Raw genomic sequence first — 23024 nt, 5'->3', positions numbered from 1 at the left:
ACGACTAGGAATCATTACAGTGTACACTTGCCACACTGCTCCAGGGCGCTCCCTCCTAGAGACCTGGCCAGCTCTTCAATCAATGAGTTCCAGATCTGAAATTTGGCTCAGGTCTGGGAAATGAGCAAGGCATCAAGGCTTTTCATTAGGGTGACTGCCCTCCCGCTCCTACTCCTCCAATCTTGTCTTGATTGTAGATATTAATTACCTGCTTTGTTGGCTACGCATCTATTTTGCCCCTAGAGACACCATGTCCTATTAATTATTTCCATTTCCACATGTCCCTGTGGGTCAGCTCCCCTTGGCTGTCCCTTCAACCTTGCCAGTTTTTATGGTAAATGAAGCCCCCTGCTCTCCCATGATTAAGCACTGCCATCTGGCCTCTGTTATTTTCAATAGGCCATGCATCATTCCCATCACTCCTGAGTGGGAAACTTACTGCTTTGTCAGAGAGAAGATTCTGCAGTGTCTTCCTGCATGGGAGGAGTGCTAGCTCTTAAAGGAGGGCTGGGCACCTCTGCAACTCTGAGGGCTCCGGAGAGTCTGCAGAGCCGGATCCTAAGGGGCATCCCCCTAAAAGTCTCCTTTCCATGTGTCACTGTCAAAGGACCTCAGGTTTTCTCAGCTAGGACTCTAACCTTGGCGTAACAAACCTGCCTTGGCGGAGAGATTAAATGTCTCTGGAGCTCAAGCTATTAAGTCCTGCTCTTGCCCCTTAGCTGTGTTCACGCTTCAAGGAGGTGATAAAGGCCTCCTTATAAGCTACCAAAGAGGCCCTCTGGCTCTCCACTTAGTGTTTAGGTGTTTGATGACTCTTTTTTTTTTTTCATTATTCCTATACAGGACATCAGTGCAGTTTAGTAATAACCAGCCAACTCCACTGTCCTCATAAGCACTATTTTCCCCTTTTCTTTCAATGCCTGAATCATGGCACCAGCAAAGGTGTGTTCCCCTGCCCCGGGATATTTGCCAGGACACCACAGGTGGAATCTTCAGTCACCACGTGGCAGGCATTATGCTCCACCTTCCGCTTGGCTTGGGATAGTCCCTGCCAGCCGGGTGATGAGTTATCCAGTTCAAAATCCATTGTACCACCTGCTTTTCCAGACCATTTCCTAATACCTACTGTTCCAGTTTGGGCTCTCTGAGAAGCAGATGCCAGGATAGAATCAGATATGCAGAAGATTTATTTGGGGAAACACTTTTGAAAGATAGAGCAGAGAGGGATCATGAGGATGTGGGGAGAGCCTCAGACCAGATTGCAGGTCTGACACTTATAAAAGAGAAGGGAAGGGAAGGCAAGGGAAGGGAAGGCAAGGGAAGGCAAGGGAAGGAAGGCAAGGGAAGGCAAGGGAAGGAAGGCAAGGGAAGGGAAGGGAAGGGAAGGCAAGGGAAGGGAAGGGAAGGCAAGGGAAGGCAAGGGAAGGGAAGGGAAGGGAAGGCAAGGGAAGGGAAGGCAAGGGAAGGCAAGGGAAGGAAGGCAAGGGAAGGCAAGGGAAGGAAGGCAAGGGAAGGCAAGGGAAGGCAAGGGAAGGGAAGGGAAGGGAAGGGAAGGAGCATCTCATGGGAGGAGCTTCCAACTGCAGTGCAGCTCTGAGGATATCTTGGCCAGGCCAGTGGGGAGGCTGGGCTAATTATGCTTTAAACACCTTACATGTTTGATTGCTGAAAGGACTCACAGGACTCCAACGGTTTATACTCAGTTTTTCGTTTGTGTGTTTTTAGACTTTATTTTTTTAGAACAATTTTAGTAGCAAAATTGAATGGGAAGGAAGGAGGTTTCTTATATACCCGCATCCCACCGCACGGCTTCCCCTTTTATCAACATTTCCCACCAGAGTGGTACATTTGTTGCAGCTGATGAACCCACATGGATACATCATTATCACCCGAAGTCCACAGTTTACATTAGGCTTCACTCTTAGCACAGAACAGTGTTTCTGTTTGTTTGTTTGTTTTACAGGCAAAGGATACAGTACAGTAACAGCAGGAGAAGTTATGTAAGGAAGGGGGCTGGAGATCTCAGGCACAGGCTTCTTTGTCCTCCCACTGCTGGATCGCACAGGATACGCTTTGTCTCCAGGTCTCAAACCACCATTGGCTTGTGTACCGAGGAGTCCAACATTGACTCCTTGTGGGAATCTATTGGAGTGAGCTGATAGTGTGGGCGTATTCTAGCTCCACTACCAGACCTAATCATTGATATCCCTGAGGCTCCACCAAAGAAACAACTATTAATTAATGCTGACAAGCTGGTATATCCTGCACCCCAAACACAGACCAATGGTCACAGAACATCCTTTATTGTGTTCAACAGTGTCGCCGAGGGTCACGTGTGGCAGGCAGCTCTGTACGTAAGCACGCAGCCAATGCAGACCATGCCATGCAGGAGCCCCAGAGCCAAGATTGTGCATTATGGGAGGCCCATGTTGAAGACAAATGGCCTGGCTCTGGCAGCTCTGCCATGCTCAGTTATTGGCTAGGAGCAGCAGCCTGGGGAGAGCATAGCATCAGCACAAATGCTGAGCACATCTTAGGGGGCAGCGGCTGGGGCCGTCAACCAACGGCCTGGACATCTGTGAGGCATCTACCTCCATAGCTAGCAAAACCCACTTCAGGAAAAGTCTCTCAAAGCTCCCCCTGACTCTTGCGTGACCCCCGTTTATTTCCCAGGTTTTTCCTCTTGCCATATCTTACTCTCCAGCCATCCTGAACTACTTAAAGTTCCTGGAATAAAAGTCATTTACGTTCTCACCTCTGGGCCTTTGTACATGACCCTCTGCGAATAATAATACTACTTTCTTCTTCCACTTCCTTTCCCTAACTTCTACTCATTCTTCAGGTCTCAGTTCAGAGACCATTTCCCTGAGAAAACTTTCCTGCTCCCCGCCCCTCCCTACTCTATGCTCTTATAGCATCCTGTCCTCAACCTCAAACTAGCACTCATCATGCTACTGTAATCTCCTAAAGAATCTGTGTCTTCCATTAGACCATACAATCTGTAAGGGTAGGCACTATGTCACATTGAATGTTGCCTAATGCATGCCACACAGTAGGTGCTTAATAAATATTTGCTGATCAACTGCTGGATAATTTCACCCTATTGAATTGCTTAGAATCTGGGGGTTAAGAGGAGAAAGCAAAATCAGTGATTATCCAGTTCAATGTTTTCTTACATCCCATGGGCACATACATGTCCTGAAGGGGCAGTCTTTCCAGGTTGGAATCCATAAATCCACTGCATGAAGCCATCTTTCTGGTTGGGGAGCTCTGATGACAAGGCACTCCTTCTTGAGTAGTCTGGTCTCATGTGCTCCTTAGCTGATGTCCCCCAATTCATTTAGAAAATTCTGGACAATGACTGAGTGTGTTCACTTGTGTGGGGAATATGTGTTTCTACTTTCCCTCCCATGGGATGATCTATTACAACTTTTTCATAGTTTGTTACTAAAGATACCTGGTGAAAGAGGTTGCTCTTATTCCTTCAAGGAAGTGATGGTTTTCCTTAGGCTTGGCTCCATTTTGCTGACTGAAAAACAGAGACCTCCCTAAATAACCTGGGATACACCACTAAACTTTGCTGAGCATAATGTCTTTAGAAGTAGTTTCTCAGAAATACAACTAACAACACTTAGTTCCTTCTTGGTACAATTTAGGGAAACAAGATGTAGGAAAGAGTGGCAGGGAGCTGGTGTTTATGTGCTGGGATGTGGGCCAGGTGTTTTACATAAGTGATCTCATTTAATTCGCACTACAGCCCTGGAAACAGGCTTAATAATCCCTTCCTCTGTTGTTGTTGTTGTTTTTTAACCAAATGATACTTTCACCTGGGTCTGAGGAGAAACTGGTGTTTGATGACCCTCCTAAGTTTCATTCTAAAAAACAGGATCTGTCATGAATTCAATCTGCACCTTCCTGTAGCCACTTGAGTCCAACAGGAAAAGCAGTTTCTTTCCAGCATAGTTTGCAGAATAGTAAGTAGAATGTTTGGCAGAAAAGACAAAGTGGAAAGGAAAGCAGTTTGATATCGGTCTTTTGTTTGCAGCTATCATTTAAAATTGCCCAGCACAAGACAGGAATAAAGACGCAGACCTACTAGAGAATGGACTTGAGGACACGGGCAGGGGGAAGGGTAAGCTGGGACAAAGTGAGAGAGTGGCATGGACATATATACACTACCAAATGTAAAATAGATAGCTAGTGGGAAGCAGCTGCATAGCACGGGGACATCAGCTCGGTGCTTTGTGACCACCTAGAGGGGTGGGATAGGGAAGGAGGGAGACGCAAGAGGGAAGAGATATGGGGATATATGTATATGTATAGCTGATTCACTTTGTTATAAAGCAGAAACTAACACACCATTGTAAAGCAATTATACTCCAATAAAGATGTTTTTAAAAAAAAGATAAATTCATTTAAAAAAGAAAAAAAAGATAAATTCATTTTTTAAAAAATTAAATAAATAAATAAATAAATAAAAATAAAATTGCCCAGCAAAGTGCAGTTGATTTTGCATCTTCATTAAGTGACTAAGAAAAGTATTCTACAAAAAGTGACTACCAAACATTTTAGATTGAGACAAAACCCAAAAAGTCTAAAAGTAAGATTTTTCACATAACAGCTTTATTGAGATATAATTCACATACCATAAAATTCATCCGTTTAAAACGTAAAATTCAGTGGGTTGTAGTACATGCACAGAGGTGTGCAGCTATCACTGCAATCAATCAATTTTAGAACACTTTCCTCCCTCCAAAAAGAAACACTGTATCTTTAGCAGTTACTCCCAATTCTCCCCCCACCTCCCACCCGTCCCCCACCTCCCACTCCAGCCCTAGGCTGCCATTAACCTGTTGTACTTTCTGTCTCTATGGATCTGCCTGTTCTGGACATTTTACATAAATGGAATCATATAATATGTTGTCTTTTGTGTCTGGCTTCTTTCACTTAGCATAATGTTTAGAAGGTTCATCTAGTCGTAGCATGTATTAGTACTTCATTTCTTTTTACGGCTGAATAATATTCCATTATTATTATTATTATTATATTATATACCAATTTTTTCAACAACCACTTTTATTATGAAAGTAACAAAAATCTTACCGTAGAAAAATAATAACTATAGATATAAAGAAAAAAAAATCACCCATAATCCTACCACCCAGAGACAGCCACCACTGTATATCTTTCATTCTGGATTTTAGTCCATGTATATATATTTGTAAATGAGAACACATTGTGAGTCCTGTTTGTGCAACATGTACTTTTTTTTTTGGCTGCACTGCAGGCGAGGCTTGCGTGACCTTAGTTCCCCCACCAGGGGTCGAACCCGGGCCCTCGGCAGTGAAAGCGCAGAGTCCTAACCACTGGACTGCCAGGACTGTATTTTTTTTTATAGTGGTAAAGTATACATAATGTAAAATTAGCCATTTTAACTATTTTTAAGTGTACAGTTCAGTAGCATTATGTACATTCACACTGCTATGCAAACATTACCACCATCCATCTCAGAACTTTATCTTTCCAAAAGAAACTCCATACCCACTAAACAGTAACTCCCCATTTCCCCCTCTCCCAATCCCTGGCAACCACCGTTCTCCTTTCTGTCTCTATGAATTTGACTATCCTAGGTACTTCATGTAAGTGGAATCATACAATATTTGTCTTTTTGTGACTGGCTTATTTTACTTAGCATGATGTCTTCAAAGTTAATCCATGTTGTGCATATGTTAAAATTTCCTTCTTTTTTAAGGCTGAGGAATAATATCCCATTGTATGTATATACCACATTTTGTTTATCCATTCACCATTGATGGACACCTGGGTTGCTTCCACCTCTTGACTATTGTGAATAATGCGTCTATGAATATGATTGTACAAGTATTTCTTCAGGACCCTGCTTTCAATTCTTTTGGCTATATACTCACTCAGAAGTGGAATTGCTAGATCATATGGTTATGCTGTTTAATTTTTTTGAAGAACTGCCATACTATTTCCATAGTGGCTGCACCATTTTACATTCCTACCAGCTATACACAAAGATTCCAATTTCTCCACAACCTTGTCAACACTTGTTGTTATCTGTCTTGTTGATTATAGCCACCCCAGTGGGTGTGAAATGGTATCTCATTGTGGTTTTGATTTGTATTTCCCTAATGACTAAAGATGTTGAGCATCTTTTCATGTGCTTATTGGCTTTTATATCTTCTTTGGATCCTTTGCCCATTTTTGAATTGGGTTGTCTTTTTACTATCAAGTTGTAAGATTTCTTTATATATTGTGGCTACAAGTCCCTTATTAGGTATACGATGTGCAAATATTTTCTCCCATTCTGAAGGTTGTCTTTTTGCTTTCTTGATAGTGTACTTTGAAGCACACAAGTTAACACAGAAATAACTCAATATTTGATAAATGGGCCATGGGACTGGAAATGACCAAACAAATCCCTAAAATGTGGCTATGTTTATTTCTCTTATGATTTATTTTCACGACTTTAGTGACCTTGTCGAAATTTTAGTTTTTTCTTTTTTCTTTAAGCAAACGATGACACTTATACAATCATGTCATTTTAAATTGGAATACACAATTCGAAGAAATTTAACAACCTTGTGATGGATGTGTTATCCTAACATCACAGAGGGAAAAACTGAGGCTCTGAGAGTGGGCCGGATTCCTGATTCTATCACCCGGTCAATGTTGTCCTTGAACAAGTTACCAGATTGTTGGGAGGATCAAGTAAGCCAAAGATTATAAAAATCTCTCTCATAAATATCCAATAAAGACCCTCACTGAAAATAATAAAGTGCCTTGTTTGCAGTCACACAGCTAATGAGTGGTAGATCTGAGGCTGGGATACAGCTTCAGGCTTCAGAGTGTGAGAAGACTCATTTAGGGTCCTTCTTTAAAATGCAGATTATCAGAGAAATAGCCTAAAAATATTTGTTTAAACAGCAGACCTGCTGTTGTGTGTGTGTGTGAAAACTGCCTTAAGATAAAACTTGGTTTGCCATCAGTTTTTTTTTTTTTTTTGGCTGAGTTGGGTCTTCGTTGCTTCGCACGGGCCTTCTCTAGTTGCAGCGAGTGGGGGCTACTCTTCGCTGCGGTGCGTGGACTTCTCATTGCGGTGGCCTCTCCTGCTGTAGAGCACCAGCTCTAGGCGTGCGGGCTCAGTAGTTGTGGCACGTGGGCTCAGTAGTTGTGGTTCACGGGCTCTAGAGCGCAGGCTCAGTAGTTGTGGCGCACAGGCCTAGCTGCTCCACGGCATGTGGGATCCTCCCGGACCAGGGCCCGAACCCGTGTCCCCTGCATTGGCAGGCGGACTCCCAACCACTGTGCCACCAGGGAAGCCCTGCCATCAGTTTTTTTCATCTTCACATAAGATAGATCAGAATGTGATTAGAAGGCACAGGAGGGGTTAAGTTACCTATGAAGGATTACTTTGTAAAATTTAATTTTTCATCCCCCTCCCCTTCACACCCTGCTTCACCTCCTACCTCAGTAAGTGGCGGTACCCAATTACCCAAGGCACGAAGTTAGCATCCAGTAATACTTCCCATTCCAAAGTGGTGGTGGCAATAGCTAACATTTGAGACAAAATGTGTTCTAGGAACTATTACAAGGTCCTTATGTTTACCAAGGCATTTATGCTCAAAACAACCCTGTTATTATCTGCATTTTCCACATGAGAAACTGAGGCACAGAGAATTAATAAACAAACTTGCCTGAGATTATACAACTAGCAGCCAGAATCCCAGCCAAGCCTTGGGGATCCAGAGTCCATCCTCTGAAACTCTAGGGTGGCTGGTACAGATATCTCCTCTCCTTTGCCTGCCTGCCCCAACAAGCTTCCTCCTGACTGGTTTCCATAACTCTCATTTTGTCACACTCCAATTCGTTTCCCACATTTGTGGGAAACAACACAAATGGAAACATGCCAGCCCTATACTTTAAAACCCCACCATCCATTGCTCCAGTGCTCTTAGCAAGTTCAGCTCCTTAGCCTGGGCCGGCCTGTGTCTTCTGCTGTCCTCATCTGTCTACCACCTTTTAACTTTCTAGTTCCTGGAATTCACCCGTGTTGTACTCTCATTGCTTAACTATCCCCTCGCCCGCCCCCCACCCCCCACCCTTACATCCCTGGAGAAAAAGGACTGGAGCTCAATAACGTTTGTTAGAAGAATTGTTGAAAAGCAAGAGTGGTTTATTACTGAACGCTGTTATAGACAGGAATTGTGAAATCTTTCCCTGGGCTTCTTTCAAAACTGGATGAATTCTCATTGTGCTCTCATAACATTTCTATCAGGGTACTTCATCATCTTTAAGTGTCACTGTCGGTTTTTGTTTCTGTAATTCTCTCCCAGCTCACTACATGGTCTAGTGTGAATGGGTGAAAGAGCTGAGCAAAACAGTTCTTCAGCTGCCGACCTAAATGACTAACTTCATGACCTCTCAAGGTCTCTCCTCCGAGCTCCACGCAACTCCGGTTCCGGCATTTGGGAGGGGTGGCCCAGGCTCCCGAGGGGCTGCGGACACCGCGAGTCCTGGGCGGGCAAGCTGTGTGGTTGCCGCGGCCTGAGCCCTCCTCCCCGGCCCTCCCCTAGCTCTCCGGAGAAAGGAGGGGATGGAGACGCCGGAGAAACGTGGGCTTGGAGAGCCGCGAAAATTTTACTTCGGGTAGAACCCCCTAGGGGAACGCGGCCGAGAACCTGGGGCTTCTCCCCGCGCCGGGCCTACAGGTGCCGCCTCCCTGCCCCCCTGCCCCCCTTCTCAGCCGGCCGGGGCCTCCTTCCCACCTTCCCTCCTTTTCCCCACTCGGAATAAACAGCCTGCAGTTCCCGCAGCTGCAGCGCGAGACTCGAAACGCGCGCCGGGAGCGAGCCCCGGAGGGGGCGGGCGGCGCGGACCGGGAGCCGGGCCGGGCGGGACACGGCAGCTCGCGCCGCTCCCCCCGCTCTCCCCGCGCTCCGGCGCCGGGCCCGGGTAGGGGCGGCGCGAGACGGGCCTGGCGGCCCGGCCTCCCTCCCCCTCCCTCCGGCCCGGCCGGGGGCGGGAGCGGAGGGGCGAGGCGCGGCCCCACTCGGCGGCACCCCCTCCCCGGGCAGGCGCGGGCGGAGCCGGGCCCGCCTCAGCCGGCAGCGGCGGGAGTAGCGCCGCGCTGCGCCGCACCGCGGGCAGCGAGCTCCGCATTCGAACCTCCCTCGCAAAGACAGTCTCCGCCCCACAATGCACCGCGGCGGGCAGCCTTTGAAAAAGCGGCGCGGCTCGTTCAAGATGGCGGAGCTCGACCAGTTGCCTGACGAGAGTGAGTAGCACCTCAAAGCACCCCCACTCTTCCCGCCGTCCGCCTGCCCCCGGGTTGCATCCGGCCGGGACGGGCGGCCGTGCCCTCTGCCGGGCAAGTGGGCTGACTGCCAGCCCTGCTGTGGTCCCCTAGTCCTTCCACCCCTGTGTTGCCGCCGCGTCGCCGCCTTTGTTATGGTGTCTGTGTATTGGTTTGTGGGGTTGTGTGAGAGCCAGGGCCGGAAACCGAAAGCCCGGGGGCCCAGCCCGGGCGGGGCGGAGGCGGTGGCTGCTCCCCTGGCCCGGCTCGGGCCCCCGGCCGCGGTGGGGGAAGAGCGGCCGCTGGCCGCGGGGGCTGTCCTCCCCGCCTGCACCGCTCGCCCGGCGCGGAGAGACGCCTGGCGGGGTTATGTAACTCCCTTTCGGGGGCCGGGAAGGGCTCGGGCTGGGGAGGGGGTGGTCACAGCTCTCCTTCTTGTCCCGGCCTCTGCTCCTGTCCTGTCACAGTTCCTGCCGCTGCAGGCACTTGTGATCATCACTGCCCTCCCCTCCCTCCTCCGGTGTGTCCACCCCTGGAAGCATTTCCGTGTCAAAGGGCTGACCCCTTCCCCTGGGACCACAGGTGGCTGTGGACCTTTCCAGAGATAATCCAGACTGGGTACACAAGTGTTCAGGCAGCCCCCATCCCGCAGACTTTCTTCTCTGCGTATGTGTCTTAGGAATCACGGGGGTACCTTTCCGCATGGATGTGACCATCACCACAGGCATATTCAGTACTCTTCCTGACACCCACCCTGTGCGTTGCCTCCTTTAACCACGTTTACTCATCCTGCCATCTCAGACGTGGATGCTCACTTGTGTTTAGTAAGTAAAAGCACTAATTCTGTAGTTTAAGCACAATAGAACTTAATTTTGTAATTTACAATATTGTATCGATATAAAGTATACAAGATAAAGGCACATCTTTCAGGTAATTACAGATGGGTCCTGATGCACACTCACTATTCCGTTTATGTATATGTATCATTTGTGAGAGCTTTTAGTGTAATAGAAACAACTGTTAAATTTATCTGTGCAAGACACTTTTAAAGTGAGAACTGAATACAGCCAATTCTGTTTTCCTTGTGGGGTCGTATATTCTTAATGTGCTATAAAGTTGAAAGTTCAAGTTGCCAAACTGGTGAAAAGTTGTATTAAGAGAGTTTGTGTTTTAAATTTGCTCTAGACCGGCGCGGAATTCCAGTAGAACTTTCTCAGTGATGGAAATGTTCTGTTTTGCGATGTCCAGTAGGGTAGCCACTTAGCCATATGTGGCTATGGAACTCTTCAGATGTGGCTAGAGTGACTTTTAAATTTCATTTGATTTTTGTTAATTTAAGTTTAAATAGTCATGTATGTCTAGCGGCTACTGTATTGGATAAGGCACAGCCGTAGACCACCAATGAATTTTATTGTTTCTTATTTGGAGAATACAGTCGATTGTGATTTAGGATGCTCCTAAATAAAGGTGGGCCTACTAAACACAATGTGCTCGTCATCTGGAAGTCCTTGCTCTCTGTGTCGTAAAGATGTTTTATCACCTCTTGGAAGTCCCACCCACTAGATAACTGTCATTTAGAATATTTGCTCATTATCATTAAACATTTATTGAGGATTTACTCCGGTTCTTTGCAGAGACTTGGGACTCATACTAGGGTTCAAATTACAGCTACACTGTCAAGCTATATAAGATAATCATTTATATTGCTTTGTGACATCTCTGGTACACTAGGGTGTGTGTGGGCGTGCACCTTAGCTTGTGCGATACATGTCTTGTTTAGCTTGACCACAGCTGGTTGAAAGCAGGGATTGCTTTACCTGGTTTGTCACACAGTGCCATAAATCAGGTATATATGAATGCTTAATTTATATGGAACTGAATGTAGGGTAAGAGGCATGGTTAATGAAACTGCAGCAGAAGTGATTTCAGTTTGATACTAGAAGTAGCGATGTGTTTCTTTGCCAGTTTTAGTCAAGGGGGCTAGTTTGTAAGTTATCCAATAGTCAGTATAACATTATCAATAATAAGAGCTACTATTTATTTAGTACTAACTATGAACCAGGTGCTGTGCAAAGCATATTGTATACATTTGCTCATTTAATCCTCATTCCAGTTGAGGTAAGTACTCTTACTAATGAGGTAGCTGAGGCTCTCTTCAGCCCAGATCTTTCCTCTGGGCTTCTGTGCTTAATATCTCTTGCCCATTTCACATCTTCTCTCAGATGCCTCAGAGGCCCCTCAGACTTTATGGGTTCAAGATCTGCCTCATAATCCTACTGCAGTACAGAGATACTTCCAGTGGTTCCGGTCGTAATGAATGGCTCCGCTGTGCAGTCAGCTAAAACCTAGATAGAGGTTGTCTTCCACACTTCCCATAATTAAGCCTTTACTAAATCTTGTAACTTTTACCTTCTAAATGTCTCTCGGTTTTACCTACTTCTCACCTTCATCCTGGTCCAAGCTGTCACCATCTCTTCTGCATTAATCGCTTCAGCCTCCCATCAATCCACCACCCCAGCCCTCCCCCGCAACCTACACACAGCCAGAGTGATCCTTTCAGAATGTATGTATGTCATCCTATTGCTGAAAACACTTTACTAACTACAGGACCCTTTGTGGTCTGGCCATTCCCCACCTCTGCAGCTACATTTTGTACCACTCTTCCTCTCATTCTATCCCTTTGAACTAAATTGGACCTTTTTCATTCCCTATACTCACTAGGCTTTCTTTTTTGCACATGCTGTTCTCTCTACCTGGAATGCTCTTCCTTCCTCTCACTTCCGGTTAAGTTCTACTTATCCTTTAGATCCCATTTTAAACTTCTGTCCTCCCTGACAAATAATGCATCTTCTTATTAAATCTTTTCATACCACTGTGTAATTTCTTAGTGGCGGCTGTCACAGTTGCAGCTTTACGTTTGTTACTGTGATTGTTTGGTTAGCTTTGGTTAGAAGCCCCACCAGAGAAGGTGCCATTTCTGTTTTTCTTCATGCCTGCGTTCCAGTTCCACGCATGACAGCTGGCTCACTTCTCTGTTCTTTTTTCATAACCACCCTTCTCTTGCCAGTGACTTCCCAAACATAATGCCCCCACCCTTCCTTGAATATTCTAAATGTTCTACGTCGGGGCTTTTTTACCTGCTGTTTCTACCAGCCTGACTCGTTGCTTTGCCCCCCTGTCCTCTCATGGCTAGTCCTTTTCACATGTTACCTCCTCAGAGAAGCCTTCCCTACCCGCCCTGTGTAAAGTTAGTTACTCCGCACGCCGCGATCCCTTGGTTATTTCCTTTACAGCAGCTGCCACCAGTGTAGCTGTCATTTTATATACTTGTTTATTGTATGTCTCCTCCCACTGCAGTGTAAACTTCCCTGAGAACAGAGGCGTTGTCTAGCTTTTCCTTCAGTTAACCCCAGTCCCTAGAATAGTGCTGTGGCAGGTATTCAGTGAATATATGTTGAAAGAATGAACATACGCAGTTAAAGCAGGAGTCTAACTTAATTGAATTCACCTGCCTGTAAAATACATGTTCTTAACCTAATCTTTTTTTTTTGATTGATCAAAGTAATACTAACAATAAGCATGGTCTGAAAATTAGTCATGTACTATGTGCATTTTTCTCTAAGCACTTTTACATATAGTAACTCATTTAATCCCCGTTTTACAAAAGAAGAATAAGTAGCACAGAGAGGTTGAGTAACTTGCTTAAGATAACACAGTAAGACAGTGGCAGAGCCAAGATTCAAACACAGCTAGTCTCCATCTGTGTTCTTAACCACTATGCTATACTATCTCTCAAGAAGGGAAGAAGGTTAAAGGTGGTAGGTCAGAGTCTGAAAGATACAGTCCCTGCCTTCTTGGAGCAGGAATGAATATCCTTACAACTCACACCTCTTCCTTCAGATCTCTGCTCAAATATCACGTTTCAGAGAAGCTAATCATGAGCACCTTATAGAGAAATAGTCTTCCCTCCACCAACTCCCACCCCACATTCCCTATCCTTATTATCCTGCTTTATTTTTTTTCCAGTAGTGCCTACCATCCCGTGATATGTGTGTGTGTGTGTTTGTTTCCCCCTTGCTAGAATGTAAATTCCAGGAGAGCATCAGGAGCATCGGCTTTGTCTGTTTTGCATGCTGTCAGTATCCCCAGTGACTAGAGCAGGGGCCAGGATGCAGTCAGCGCTCTACACATATTCACTGAATGAATGAATGGTTACCACTTTTTCTCAAATGCACCATGTTTTTCTTGGTAGCTACACTGACACGTCGTGCCCTGTCTACTACTGCTGCTTTCCCAGTTGTGTTGTATTTTTTGAGGTTTCTTAGCAAGGCTTTATGGCCTCTCTCCCCCACTTTTCCCCTTACAACTTTACTGCCTTTGGTCATTAAACTTCACTTTGCCATACAGAAGCTGTTAACGTGTCCTGTTAACCATTCTCCACATCTAGGCAGGAGAGTAGGGGGAAAGTAAGAGTGGCTTTGATGTTGGTGGGTTGTCCGACAAGCCTCTCATACTGCCTTGCAGAGAAGTCAGTTGAGGTTTAGAGATCTGAGATACATAAAAATGTTTCATAGCCAGAACCATGATACTTTATCTGTTACTTCTCATTTAAAGTCTGTTGTCCATTTATGTGAGTTGTAAATCATTGCTGCTTTTGTTAAAAACCAAGGAGAATTAATTTGTCTTCTCTGATTTTTGTACGTAGTTCATGTTCTTCTATCTTACTTTATCCCGGAGGTCATCTTTTATTTATTTATTTTTGTGTTTTGTGTAATGTCATAATGGACTGGCTCCTTATAGATGTTGACAGGCATTTTTAACAAGCCACTTACAAATCTGTCTTTTCTCAATGTAAGTAAAAGGCTAACCTTTCAAATAACATCACTACTGCCTGGTCTTAGATTATATTTTTTTAAACATAAACGGATGTCAGAGTAACTGAGATGAGAAATAGCTGGTTTTAAAATAAAACAAATTTAAAAATGAGGAATGACAAGAAATAATAATTTGACTATAGTAAAAGAAAAAAAGGTGTTCTAAACAGTTTTTTAAATTTAAAGAGGGAGATTTTGCTCATTAATAATTATGTGAATAATTTCTATTTTGGAGCATAGAAAGGTTTTTTCCCCCTGTTAATTTATTTTCTTTTATTGAGATACAATTAACATAAAACATTGTATTAGTTTTAGGTGTACAGCATAATGATTTGACATTTGTATATATTGCAAAACAATTGCCACAGTAAGTTTAGTTACTTACTAACTACTAATCACCACACAGTTACATTTTACTAATCACCACACAGTTACAATTTTTTTTTCTTGTGATGAAAACTTTTAAGATCTATTCTTTTAGCAACTTTCAAATATATAATACAGTATTGTTAACTATAGTTATCATGTTTTACATTACATCCCCAGAACTTATTTATCTTATAACTGGAAGTTTGTACCTTTTGACCCCCTTCACCTATTTTGCCTATCCACCTGCCCCTGCCTCTGACAGCCACCAATTTTTTCTCTGTATCTGTGAGTTTGGTGGGGGGTTTTTGTTTTAGTAATTTAAAAAAAATTATTATTATTATTATTTTTTGGCCACGCCACGCAGCTTGTGGGATCTTGGTTCCCGACCAGGAATTGAACCCAGGCCCTTGGCAGTGAAAGTGTGGAGTTCTAACCATTGGACTGCCAGGGAATTCCCTTTCATTGCTTTTTTTTTTTTTTTTTTTATTTATTTATTTATTTATTTACGGCTGTGTTGGGTCTTTGTTTCTGTGCGAGGGCTTTCTCTAGTTGTGGCAAGCGGGGGCCACTCCTCATCGCGGTGCGCGGGCCTCTCACCGTCGCGGCCTCTCTTGTTGCGGAGCACAGGCTCCAGACGCGCAGGCTCAGCAATTGTGGCTCACAGGCCCAGTCGCTCCGCGGCATGTGGGATCCTCCCAGACCAGGGCTCGAACCCGTGTTCCCTGCATTGGCAGGCGGACTCTCAACCACTGCGCCACCAGGGAAGCCCTATTGCTTTTTTTTAAGATGTCACATGTAAGTGAGAGAGATCGTACTTTATTATTTTTCAAATGACTTGAACTTCTTTGCAGTATAGTTATCCAACTCTGAGATTTTCAATTTACTGCTCCCCCTCTCTCATGAAAACTTTTTCCCTATCAATTCTCCTACTTCCCCTCACCTATAGATCCTATCCTTTATTTACACCAGAACCTGTAGCCCAGTGTTTCTCGAAATGGGCCTGAGGGGTACCTGCAACAGAATCCCCTGAGGGCCTTTATTAATCATACAGTTTCTGCATGTATGAGGAGCTTCCTGGTTATTCTAATATGCACAAATGTTTTAGTCAGTGAACCCCTCCAGCTCCCTAATCCAGCTTGGGTCTTTAACTGTTGCACATACCTGCATTCTAGACTTCCAAGGGACTTATTGTCCGCTGTGACAGTCCCTGGATCATTTCCATTTTCTGTTTTCTCCACTCTATTACCACTTCTGATCTTTGCCTCAATAAATGTCAATTCCCTTTCTCTTTTCCTTCTCCAGCACACTTCTGGATGAGGATCCAAAATCACTTCTGTCCCTACTCTTCCTCTTACCTCTCTTTCTACATTTTTCTCTCTTGGGAGGGTCTCCAGTTCTCACAACTTCAAACAAGACTCCCAAATATCTCCAGTTCTTCCTTACATTGTCTGAGTTTTGGTCAATAGCTTGAATTGTCTACTAGTTATTTCTAATTGCACATTCCACTGTCACTTCAACTTGCTAAAACTAAATGTATCACTTTTAACCCTAAACCAAGTTCTTTTTCTCTCACTTTGATTCTGAAGTAATACTGATTTGTTTTCATTGCAGGCTCTTCAGCGAAAGCCCTTGTCAGTTTAAAAGGTAAGAATCATAGCATGATTCTTTTAGGTATGACACAAACTAGGAATTTATTTCATTAAATTTATTTGGATATAGTATTTCTCTTTTCTTTCTAAGTTATGATTTATTATAGCTTTTAAATATTGGTTTTCACTGGTGATAATAAGTTCATATGGGGAATTGGCCCTTGGTTTTCTCCCCCTAGAATTATTGATTAAAGAAGTTTCTAACTAAACGTTCCAGACATTTCTTACTAGAGTTAAATCATTTATTAAACAACTGGGCTAAGCTGTATTTTTACATAATTGTTTGTTTTTTGAGAATCTTGTCTTCTAAGTAGTAATGCAAGTCTCTTGAAATAAAAGAATGTTAGTATTTTTTTCTGAGAAAAAGTTAGACATGTTCCTTGGTCTTGCTGTTTCTTTGTGTAAGTACATTAGACCTATCCTCTTAATATAATTTATTTTGAAATTTTACCTCTTGAGCAAGATTCTACTGGGTGAGTAAATTTGGAACCAATGTAGATCTTCTCAAAGATTCATTAGTACTTTCAGTTTTTAAAGCTACTGTATTATACTTTGGATTGGTGATCTACCAAATTAAGTCCTTCTGGCTTGAGAACACTTATCTTCCAGGATTACCCTAATTTATTTGCCTAGAAGGATCAACCCCATCCCATCTCTTTTCTTTTGTACTTATTAAAATATATGTCTGAAAAAGTATTCCACTAATTTTTTTCTCCCAATATTAAAGCCATTTCTCTTTTTAAGAAAATACATAGAAGTGATATAAATTTTTTATAGAAAAATTAGAAAATGCTTTCAGGTAATTAGAAGGAAATAAAAATAACTATCTTGTGTATATTCATCCCAGTTTTCTATATCTCTCTCTAAATAAACATATCCTTTTTGTAAACATTAAACTCACCTTCTTTATTTTCATAACACACTTAATTGGTTACTTGATCGGATTTTTTCTGGTTGCATACAACTCTGAAGACGTTTCTTTGAATTAAGGAAAAATAACCCACATATTTCATTTTTTTATATCAAGGGTTTTGCACATTGAAACAGAAATATGCTCTAAATTCAAGGTTAAAGGAGCTTTTCCCATTTTCCCTTGCCTGCTTTCAGTCAGATTGTACTGAGGTAGTTCTTGGCAAATAAGAATAGAGGAATTATTGAAAACCAAAATGAAATAAGCCACACATGTTTTAATATGAAAATGTAATACTTTCAAGTAGCATTGCCTTGTCAAATTATTTACAGAGTTTGACAAAAAAATACAGAAAATTTTTTTTCATTTGTAATAAACAAAAATTATTATGGTCAGTATATTTTTTCCATATTCGTAAATATTTCAGATATATTGCTGTTATTAAAAAGGCCATGTTTATAGTATGAAATCCTTTGAACTAAACTTAAATATCATTAATAATTATTTATTACAGAGGGAAGCTTATCTAACACATGGACTGAAAAGTACAGCTCTTTACAAAAAACACCTGTTTGGAAAGGCAGGAATACAGGCTCTGCTGTGGAAATGGTAAGGAATTAGTTTTTCTTACTCTTTAGAATATGATAGCTAAATTGTCTGTATTATTGTCATGTGCACATTCTTAAAGCACTATAAAAATTTTCCAAGGGTTTTCCCCAACTCCAAGTATTTGTGTCATTAAGTGTCATTGAACAGTATTTGATCATATCTAGATGAATAATCTATAGCCTGTGATAATCTATTCATCATTAAGCATTTGTTAAGTAATTGTAGTTTCTTTAAATAGACAAACCCAAAAAACTCCAACAACCCGAAATCTTACTTTTAATAGATTTTTAATAATTTAATAGATTTTTTTTTTAATAAAAAGATTGTACCTGGCTCTGGTCCCTACAAAAAGATATATAAATAAGTGGTAGGATACTGAAATCTTGTGTAAGTCAAGCATAAATGCATTTAGGGGTGGGAAGTAGAGATGAGCATATAATTGGTGTGACTAACAATTTTCAGGGCCTCTCTTCCTCCCCTGCCCAGCCAGGTAGCCAGGAAATTTTAGGGGTCAATCATGAAACAAGCCTGGAGCTAGATTAGACAGTAGCTGTCAGTAGCCTGGGCAGCTGGCCACAGTGAGTGTACAGGACTCTCCATGCTGTTATCATTTCTGTCACCATCACTCTCTTCCTCCTCTCTGCCCATGGTCAGAGGAAGGGAGCAGGGTAGAAGGAACTTCCTGTCAGGGCTCTGCAGTGTTGAGACTCTCAGTGGGTTTAATTTCACTGGTCCATACCTCTAGCCTTGACCCAGTTGGATGCTTCCCATATGTTGCTAGCCCGCTGCACCTGCTTCAGTTCTAAGTAGGCATGGGACTGTCTTGAATGGTGGGAGAAGGATTTGAAAAATGATGTGGGTGCTATTGGGATTTTATTTCTGTTGTTCTTCCCTATTAAGCCTCTGAACCTAGGATGGACTGTAAAATTTTTCATATTATAAATCCTTAAGTGTGTGATATACTTTGGATACTTAAAATTTTTTAGTTCTACATGCACTTATCAAGTATCTGTTATAGGTATCTTGTATTTTTATTTGCAAATGGAAATTTGTCAACAGTTTTTGACAGCAGATCTAGTATAATATTATATATATTTAGATTTACTCTCTAAAGTGATCTAGTAACTTTGTCCCAACCCAGCCCTATCCAATATACCTATCAGGTGAAACACCCAACTGGTTGGTATTAATCCAAGCGCCAACATAATGAGAACTAGAATTTCCAGAGCTTAATTTTCCTATCTTCAACATTCAAGACTGCCAGTGTACTATACGAAGAAGACTTGGGTTCTAGTTTTAATTAACAGCTAGGTGTTTCATTTCTAAACAAATTACGTACATATGTATCTTTCTACTTTCTAAAATCTGAAGTTATTTGTGTGCTTTTTATTACCCATTCTTCATCCTTCAATACTGCTGATAATTCAGAGTTAGCTGTATTTTCCAAGTATAGAATTGTGTTTTGGAACAAAAATGGCAGGTGTTTGGCCTTTTCATTAAATAAAAAAATTTCTATCATAGCCTTTCAGAAATTCAAAACGAAGTCGGCTCTTTTCTGATGAAGATGACAGACAAATAAATACAAGGTCACCTAAGAGAAATCAGAGGGTGGCAATGGTTCCACAGGTATGTGTGTGCTAAAATTTTGTTTCATTGAACGGAAGTGAGCAATCGCTCAGTATAATAAAGTTTATATTTATTGTTCTATGACATTTTGAGTAACAGGTTCTTTAAATCAGTATTTCAGCTCAGCTCCTGTTTTAGTTACCTAAAAAAGGACATTATTTTATTGATGGGCTTTAAGCCAGCATAGAAAGCCAGTCCTCAGTCTTACAAATGCACACTCTTCTTTTTTTTTTTTTTTTGGCCGCACCACAAGGCATGCGGGATTTTAGTTCCCCAGGGATTGAACCAGGATTTTGTGCCCCCTGCAGTGGAAACACGGAGTCCTAACCACTGGATCGCCAGGGAATTCCCATGCACACCCTTTTTTCTAAGCATGGAGATAGTGGACATTCAGCAAATGAATTTGGCAAATTGGAATCAGCTTGGTGTTTGCATGGAAATCAGAGGGGAAAACTCATTTTACTTTGTCATTGAGTGAAGTATGTTGAAGACTTCCTTTATCCAAAAGAGGAAAATATAGAGCATGAAATCATATCTCCTTTTTCATTTTTGACACATCTTTTAAAGAAAAATTATAATGGACATGTAAGAATCAAAGGAATGAATGAAAATTAGATAAGGAAATATTAACTTTAAGAATACAATAATTTTCTCCTATGAAATGTATAATTTTTGATATAGTTATTCCCTACTTCCCATTCTTTTTTTTTCAAAAGTGTTATAACATTTTCCAGTAGGATGTATCACAGTAGAGGTAATTTTCTCAACCAAGGATTTGGCATCAAATTAATTAAAGGTATTACCAGCAATATGCCCTACCAGAAAAACCCACAAAAAACCAAAGAACTTTTACATACCTTTATAATCATTTCAAATAGTAAAATATGTTCGTTCTCTGTAAAATGAGCAAAAATATATGAACTTTTTAACATCAGGGACAAGTATGCATAAGCATCTAAAATTCAATTTAAACATTTGACCCAGTTGAAACTAATACACAGTGTGCATTGCTTGGCTCAGTAGATGTCAGATACAAGATTGAATGAATACAAGAATAGTCAACAACTATTTCTTGTATTGATTTTAGAAGAGCTGTGTTATTAGGATAATTTGGATCCTTTAACTCTGTTTAGATTTTTTAAATTTCCAGAGGTGTGGATTTTTTTTTCAGTTCTTTTTTTTCCCTCCAACTATTTACTAGGAAAATTTTCAAACATACAGAAAACTCTGGTCTTTGTGACTATGAAACTATCCTGCCCTAAGTCTATCTAAAGCCCTCCTTCCCAGGCGCATATCATTCCTTCTGGGACTATTTCACAAAGGCCTTTCTACTTGTGAGCAATACAGAACAAATATAACATAGGACAGACATGATATGAGACTTCTTTAACTATGTGAAAAAATTTTATACCCTCTGAGTTTTCTCTTTTCTAGTCTTAACATGCCTAGTTCTTTCAGTCTTCATTTACATGATATGTGTTGTTCCCTTACTTTCCTAGTCACAGCCTCAAATCTGGTGTATTCTATCTGTGTGTTTGTTTAAAGAGCACTATTCAGAGCTGGAAAATTATTAAAAACCAACGTTTATTCAGTACTTAGTATGTGCCAGATTCTGTTCTAAGCACTTCATATGTATTACTTTGATTTAATCTTCAAACCCCCCATGAGTTAGGTTACTATTATCTTATTTCCCATTTTCAGGTGAGAAAACAGACACAGAGAAGTATCTTTTTTTTTTTTTTTTTAATTTATTTATTTTTGGCTGCACTCGGTCTTCGTTGCTGTGTGCGGGCTTTCTCTAGTTGCGGCGAGCGGGGGCTACTCTTCGTTGCAGTGCGCAGGCTTCTCACTGCGGTGGCTTCTATTGTGGCAGAGCGTGGGCTCTAGGCCCGCGGGCTTCAGTAGTTGTAGCACGTGGGCTCAGTAGTTGTGGCTCTCGGGCTCTAGAGCACAGGCTCAGTAGTCATGGTGCACGGACTTAGTTGCTCCGCGGCATGTGGGATCTTCCCGGGCCAGGGCTCGAACCCATGTCACCTGCATTGGCAGGTGGATTCTTAACCACTGCGCCACCAGGGAAGTCCACAGAGAAGTATCTTGTTCAAGATCACAAAGCTAATAAGTGAAAGCCGATGCTAAATGGCAGGCAGCCTGTCTTCACAGCTCTACTTTTTTTGTTGTAGCTTTATTGAGATACAGTTAATATAGCATACAATTTACCTATTTAAAGCATACAATTCAGTCGTTTTAATATATGCACAGAGGTGTGCAACTATCACCACAACCAATTTTAGGACATTTTCATCATCTCAAAAAAAATCAGTAGCAGTCACTCTCCATTTTCCATTTGTTGAATAAACCCTTAGAAGTGTAATTGCTACTACAAGGGTATTTACACTTAAACTTTGGAAGATACTACCTAATAATCTATTTATAAAAGTTGTAATAATTTATATTTCCACTAACAGATTGAATATATTTCCTCATACTCAACAGAGAAATCTTTAATACAGTTTTGTATGCAATGAGCCACCAATACCCTATTTTAGAATTTGGGTCAATAACTCAGTAGAAATAAAAATAGCACTGTTTCTGATAATAATACTTTATAATAATTTGATTATTATTTATGCTAAATAACTCATGACATATAATTTTTTTTTACATTAAAAAGTTAATTTTCTAAGTACAATGTGGTATCCTGAATTGGATTCTGGGACAGAAAAAGGACATTAATGGAAAAACTGGAGAAATCCAAATGAAGTCTGTGGTTTAGTTAATAGTGTTATACGAATGTTAATTTCTTAGTTTTGACAGACCATGGTTTTATAAGATGTTAACATTAGGGAAAGCTGGATGAAGGGCATATGGAACCTCTGTATTATCTTTGCAACTTTTCTATAAATCTACAATTTTTCCTAAGTAAAGTTTTATACTAAAAAATAAAAAGTTAATTTTGACCTTCACCTACCCTCCAGATCTGCTTCCCTCTTCCACTGGTAACCAACCACTGTAGTTTGATTATCCTTTTAGATCTTTTTAATACTTCTAAACCTTTATATATGTACTCATAGAAAATATATGGTATTGTTTTGTGTATGTAGTTTTAAAATTACATTTATAGTATTATTTTCATGATACTGTATCAGGCATCATTCTGTAATTTATTTTTTCACTCAAAAGTGTTTTTTTTTTGTTTTGGTTTGGTTTGTTTGTTCTTTTGGGTTTTTTTGCCTCGTGGCTTGCAGGGGTCTTAGTTTCCTGACCAGGGATCAAACCCGGGCCCCCTGCAGTGGAATCAAAAGTCTGTTTTTGAGATCTGGCCATGCTGACTGATTTAGTTAGACAGGCTTCAATATTTCATTTCTTTTTACTGTTTTGTAGTAGTCAATCTTATACCATAATTTATTTATAAATTCTCCGATTTTATGGGCATTCAAGTGGTTTCTAAGTTTTCATTATTACAAACAATGCTGTAGTGAACATCCCAAACATACTTGTATAAATTTGCAAGTGTTTATCTAGGGCAGATGGCTAAAATGTGGAATTGCTGGATCACAGGATATGCACATTTAAAGTTTTTAAAGTAGTGCCAAATTGTTCTCCAAAGAAATTGCACTGGCTTATACTTTCAACCAGTAATATATCACAGTGCCTATTTTACCTAATGC

At 41.5% G+C, this 23024-nt stretch overlaps 1 protein-coding gene across 2 annotated transcripts in view; it reads left to right on the top strand.

Moving 5' to 3' along the window:
• The first annotated feature begins 8941 nt into the window (after positions 1-8941).
• Positions 8942-23024, top strand: part of LIN9 (lin-9 DREAM MuvB core complex component) — a 112212-nt gene continuing 98129 nt past the window's right edge. The window contains exons 1-5 of one of the 2 annotated variants that reach the window (XM_057533366.1): positions 9209-9301; positions 9999-10143; positions 16174-16206; positions 17636-17730; positions 19252-19356. In XM_057533366.1, the coding sequence (XP_057389349.1) occupies positions 17728-17730; positions 19252-19356 (108 nt within the window). In that variant the 5' untranslated portion in view covers positions 9209-9301; positions 9999-10143; positions 16174-16206; positions 17636-17727. Of the gene's footprint in view, positions 9302-9998; positions 10144-16173; positions 16207-17635; positions 17731-19251; positions 19357-23024 lie in introns of both variants that reach the window. The other variant, XM_057533356.1, reaches the window with a different exon arrangement.

The sequence above is a fragment of the Balaenoptera acutorostrata genome, chromosome 1 (genome assembly GCF_949987535.1).
Source record: "Balaenoptera acutorostrata chromosome 1, mBalAcu1.1, whole genome shotgun sequence".
Lineage (NCBI taxonomy): Eukaryota > Metazoa > Chordata > Mammalia > Artiodactyla > Balaenopteridae > Balaenoptera > Balaenoptera acutorostrata.
The sequence above is the reverse complement of the archived record's forward strand: the minus strand, read 5'-3'. Positions and strand labels throughout refer to the sequence as shown.